Source organism: Lathamus discolor, chromosome 9 (genome assembly GCF_037157495.1).
Source record: "Lathamus discolor isolate bLatDis1 chromosome 9, bLatDis1.hap1, whole genome shotgun sequence".
Lineage (NCBI taxonomy): Eukaryota > Metazoa > Chordata > Aves > Psittaciformes > Psittacidae > Lathamus > Lathamus discolor.
Window position 1 is genome coordinate 18,608,530 of NC_088892.1, and position 5,435 is coordinate 18,613,964.

The following is a 5,435-nucleotide window of genomic DNA, read 5'->3' on the forward strand; positions in this document are numbered from 1 at the left end:
ATGTGCTTACCATGGTGGAAGCAAGCACCGGATGGCTGGAAACATACTCCGTGCCCCACACCACTGCCTGGAACACTATCCTGGGCCTTGAGAAACAGATTTTGTGGCAACACGGCACCCCAGAGAGAACTGAGTCAGACAATGGGACTCATTTCTGGAATAACCTTATAGACACTTGGGCCAAAGAGCATGGCATTGAGTAGGTATATCACATCCCATACCATGCACCAGCCTCTGGGAAAATCGAATGGTACAATGGGCTGTTAAAAACCACACTGAGAGCAATGGGTGGGGGAACTTCCAAGCATTGGGATACACATTTACCAAAGGCCACCTGGTTGGTCAACACCAGAGGATCTGCCAACAGGACTGGCCCAGCCCAGTCAGAACTTTTACGTATTGTAGAAGGGGACAAAGTTCCTGTGGTGCACATAAAGAGTGTGCTGGGGAAGACAGTCTGGGTTATTCCTGCTTCAGGTAAAGGCAAACCCATTCATGGCATTGCTGTTGCCCAGGGACCTGGATATACTTGATAGGTAATGCGGGAAGATGGGGAAGTCCAATGTATACCTCCAGGGGATTTGATTTTAGGGGAAAACAGCCAATAAACTCAACTGTATGCTGTTGCCTGCTAAGTAATACTTTTATAGCCCATCAACTAGATGTCCTCAGGTCACCAGCAACTGGCCCTGACTTCCCTCCAACCATCACCCAACAAGGAATGAACTTTTGACGAAACCAGATGAGCTCAGCAGTGAGCAGGAGAGTTCCACAGTGTCAGCAGCAGCCAACAATCCAACACTGCACACAGCCTCTCCTGCTCTGAAAGACTGTTACAAGAGGTAGAGCCCAACACCATGGACCGGATGAACACAGCAGCTTTCTAGGGGTTGGTCCATGCACTAAAGAATGATATCTCTCTCTTTGTGTGTGTGTATGTATATATAAATATGAGACAAGAGTGAGGGTATATTGAAAAATGTGAGATCTGAGCATGACGTGAATGGTATGGAATAAGGGGTGGATACTGTGCTGGGTTCAGCAGTAGCAGCCATTTTTCTCCTTCTTAGTAGATGGTGCAGTGCTGTGTTTTTGAGTTTCAGCCTGGGAACAGAGCTGATAACACCGATGTTCTTAGCTGCTGCTCAATAACGTTTAATCTGACCAAGAGTTAGTCAGAGTTCTAAGTTTCATGCTCCGCAAGGGAGGAGACAAAATTGGGAGGAAGCAGACACAGGGCACCTGACCGAAATTAGCCAAAGAGGAATCCCAAAACACAGCACGTCATGCCCAGCATATAAACTGGGGGCAGTAACCCAGAAGGGCTAGAACACTGCTCGGGTCAGAATGGGTATTGGTCGGCGGTGGTGAGAGGTTGTATTCTCCTCTCCTATTAGTTCCCTTATCATTATTATTATTGGTGGTAGCAGCAGTGGTTTGTGTTATACCTTAGTTACTGGACTGTTCCCATGGGAGTTATAAGCTTTTGATTCTCCTCCCCAGCCCTCCAGGAGAGGGGGGAGGAAGTGGGGGAGTGAGCGGGCGGCTGTGTGGTTCTGAGTTACGGGCTGGGCTTAAACCACGACACTGCCCCATCCCTGGCAGTGTTCAAGGCCAGGTTGGACAGGGCTTGGAGCAACCTGCTTCAGTGGAAAGTGTCGCTGCCGATGGCACAGCACTGGGATTGGATGAGCTTTGAGTTCGTCTTTAACGTGCAGAGAAGCCGAGCAGCCAGGCTGCTCCTGTGCTCCCCTGCCTTGCAGAGCAGCACGGGCAGAGCCTCTGACATTGAACTGGGACCTTTGGCTTTGGTGTCTGGAGCCAAACCCTTCATGTCCCTGAAGGCAACCTCCCCACCCCGGGTGTGGAGACAGTGCCTGTGAGACTGCAGAGACAGCACACGGCAGCTTTTATGGACGAGAAATGATGCCATTTCTATCAGAACTGTTTATTCAGAGCAGCTTCCAGTGTGTGAAGGGGCCTATGAGGGTGCCAGACAGGGATCCTTCATCAGGGACTGCAGCGATAAGACAAGAGGTGATGGGTTTGCACTGGAACACGAGAAGTTCAGTTGAGGAATGAGGTAGACGTTCTTCCCTGTGAGGGTGCTGAGGCGCTGGCAGAGGTTGCCCAGGGAAGTGGTAAATGCTGCATCCCTGGCAGTGTTCAAGTCACGGTGGGACAGAGCCTTGGGAGACATGGTCTGGTGTGAAGTGTCTCTGCCCATGGCAGGGAGCTTGGAGCTGGAAGCTCTTGAAATCCTTTCCAACCCTAACTATCCTACAACTAAACTACAACTACAACTACCCTATAATTCTACGATTCTAAGAAAAATTTATTCTAGAGAAAAACAAACGTGGCTACCTACCCCTATACTAACCTATAACCTAATAAACCCCAACAACAGTTGCTTACTACTACACTAACCTATAACCTATTGAAAAACCTACACCAACAGTTACTTACTCCTATACTAGCCTATAACCTATTGAAACCCCAACAACAGTTCCTTACACCCTAAACTAACCTAAACTAACCTATTCCCTATCTCTACGGCTCTTCCTATCTACCTACGCCTACGTTTTGGGGCAGAGGGGCCACTGGTGTCTGTTGATGTGGGTCCAGCAGCCCAGCGCCTGGTGCGTGTGGAGCAGGTGAGTGCACAGGGCTGGGTGTTGCGTTGCTCCTGTGCAGCTCCTGCACCGTGCTCAGCACCACGTTGGTATCTGCTCTGCCCGGTGTCGCTGACGCTGAGGCCCAGGGGGGCTGCAGTGGCCGCTCTCAACTGCTCCATAGCAGTTTCTGCCATGGTCTCGACCTTGTGCAGGTTGGGGCAGTCCTCCTGGAAATGCGGGTGGTAGTAGAAGAGCAGCTGCAAAATGCAAAGGAGAGGAGTCAGTTGCCATCGGTGCAAGGAGAGAGACAGAGATCCGGTAACTCGGCGTCTGCATCGGAAAAGGCAAACGCGGGCGCTCAAAAGGACTTTCTGGGGCATTTTAAACCTCAGCTGTTCTGGCTGAATGCAATGTTAGGGTAGGGCTTTGGTCAGTCAGAACCACCCTTGTGTTTCTAGCAGTTGGGAGCAGAGAAGTGTCGGGTCTTCAGAAGCTAAAACCAATGGAGAAACCCAAATAGGTCTTGTTCTAGAGCACCTGAGTGTGGAATGGGCCTGCTGGGAATAATGGCGGTGCTGCGGTGTATCTTGTCAGCACTCAGCAGCTGCCACAAGATGATGGAGGGTTCTTTTGTGTGCGGAGGAGCCAACGTACCTGCCCCAGAGCAGGCCCTGCCGCTGCTAACGCCTGCAGCTCCCAGATGGGGGTGACAAGAAAGAGATCCTCTGGCATCCTGCAGAAGCCATGGATGTGGAGCTGGCCAAGGAAGCTGCTCATGTTCTCAGCCATGAGGATCTTGCGTGCTTTCTTCCAGCGGAGCACTTCCTGCTGGAAGAGATCCTCTGCAATAACAATGCAGCTTCCGTTGTTGCCCCACCAGATGGAGCGGATCTTGCGGCAGCAGACAAGCTTCCACAGGGTGTAGAGGAAGGCGCATGGCGCGGGCTTTCTGCATCTGGCAGAGGTCTCTGAAACACAAAATTGCATGGTCAGGGCCCAGGGTTCATCAGGCAAACCCTGAAGGGAGTTTTCCTTTGCGGGAGGTGCGGTGGCAGCAGCCCAAGGTGCTCGCGTGTCACCTCTTCGACGCTTGGCCGAAGCTGAGGATGCCTCCCCTGAAGACATCTCCCCCACCGCTCGGTTCCTCCCCTTGGCTCCGAGTGTTTGCTGAGCAGCCAGGCTGCGTCCTGCCGGTCAGCAGACTGAAGGGCGGTGGCACCAGCGGCTCCTCAAGTTCTCCAGCGTCACTGTGACATCGGGGTTCCATGAGGGTTCCATGCACGGTGCCCATCTCCTGGCAACAGGAAGGGGAAGGCAGGAGACGTTGCTAGGAAGCCGCATTGTCTTCTCCTGGAGAGAGCTGTTTAGAGCCGAGAAGTGACCCCAACTCTATTTGCCTTTGGCCTGTGCTGCTGGGGCCGTGCTGCCTCCCGTTGCCCCGGGGAGCTGGTCCCCGAGGCGGGATGGGGAAGGCTGCAGCGTTGGGCATCAGAGTGCCCAGACCTGAAGTTTCTCCCTTGGGCACCTTCCCCCTGTGCAGAAATGCCCCAAGCCTCTTGTGTGGAGTAACCCCGCTGTGATTGCAGCAGCACTGCTGCTGTCGCGGCTGTGCATGTGCTGGGTGATGCTCTCAGCTCTCAGCAGGGCTCCGTGCTGCTCTGCAGGATGAAGCACAAGTGAAACACCCCCTGCGCTGATCCTGCATGTGAAATAAAGTGGTGCTCTGTACTCCTGTACCTTTTTGGGATGGGTTCCTCTGCTTTTCTTTGAGACAGAGCCCTTAGACCCAAGCCAGGACACTCAGTGATGTTCTGTCAGCCTTTTGAAAGCTGTCACCCCTGTCCTGAGTTGAAGGAGCATGGCTGCAGGAACAGTGGTGTCAGCTGCAGGGTCTGAAGTCCATGGAGCCTGACCTTAGAGCAGCTCCAGTGCCCAAAGGGGCTACAGGAAACCTGGAGAAGGGCTTTGGACAAGGGCCTGTAGGGACAGGACAAGGGGAACGGCTTTAACCTGCCAGAGGGCAGACTGAGATGAGCTTTTAGGCGGAAACTCTTCCTTATGTTCAGCTGTAGCAGTCATTTTTTCTCCTCCTTAGTGGCTGGTGCAGTGCTGTGTTTTTGACTTTCAGCCTGGGAACAGCACTGATAACACCCATGTTTCCAGTTGCTGCTCAGTAATGTTTACTCTGACCAAGGACTTTCTGAGCCTCATGCTCTGCCAGGGAGGAGGCGAAATCGGGAGGAAGCAGAGACAGGACACCTGACCCAAACTGACCAAAGAGGTATTCCATACCACAGCACGTCATGCTCAGTATATAAACTGGAGGCAGTTACGCGATAGGGCCAGATTACTGCTAGGTCAGGCTGGGTATCAGTCGGCGGGTGGTGGGCCATTTCATTCTCTTCCCTTGCTATTTGCCTTATCATTATTATTATTGGTGGTAGCAGCAGTGGTTTGTGTTATACCTGAGTTACTGGACTCTTCTTATCTCAACCTGTGGGAGTTACATTCTTTTGATTCTCATCCCCATCCCTCTGGGAATAGCGGGGGAAGCGGGGCAGTGAGCGAGTGGCTGTGTGGTCCTGGGTTGCCGGCTTTGCTTAAATCCTGACAACAACCCACATAGAACAGCTGTAACACGTGTGAGGGCCTGGAGATATGTCCAAGTCAAGGAGCAGCCCTGTAAGACAGGCAGAACGGTAGTGATCTTGGCCTGACCAGCAGACAGCTCTGCTGGCTGCTTATTAGCATCTGTATGTACGTCTTGACATGAAAGATAGTCACAACTAGCATAAGATATATATTGATATGTTACTGATG

General features: G+C 52.2%; 1 protein-coding gene across 2 annotated transcripts; it reads right to left on the bottom strand.

Annotated features, from left to right (window-relative positions):
* Window positions 1-1,934: 1,934 nt before the first annotated feature.
* Window positions 1,935-5,063, bottom strand: LOC136019334 (heat shock transcription factor, X-linked-like). 2 transcript variants are annotated; one of them, XM_065689448.1, is made up of 3 exons: window positions 4,353-5,063; window positions 3,270-3,909; window positions 1,935-2,872 (listed from the first exon to the last, which is right to left on the bottom strand). In XM_065689448.1, exons 2-3 carry the CDS (start codon window positions 3,738-3,740, stop codon window positions 2,567-2,569), a joined length of 777 nt encoding a protein of 258 aa, XP_065545520.1. In that variant the 5' UTR covers window positions 3,741-3,909; window positions 4,353-5,063; the 3' UTR covers window positions 1,935-2,566. The 2 variants fall into 2 exon arrangements, with proteins under 2 accessions (XP_065545520.1, XP_065545521.1); XM_065689449.1 differs by having other exon boundaries at window positions 3,270-3,583; window positions 3,695-5,063.
* Between the last annotated feature and the right edge of the window lie 372 nt (window positions 5,064-5,435).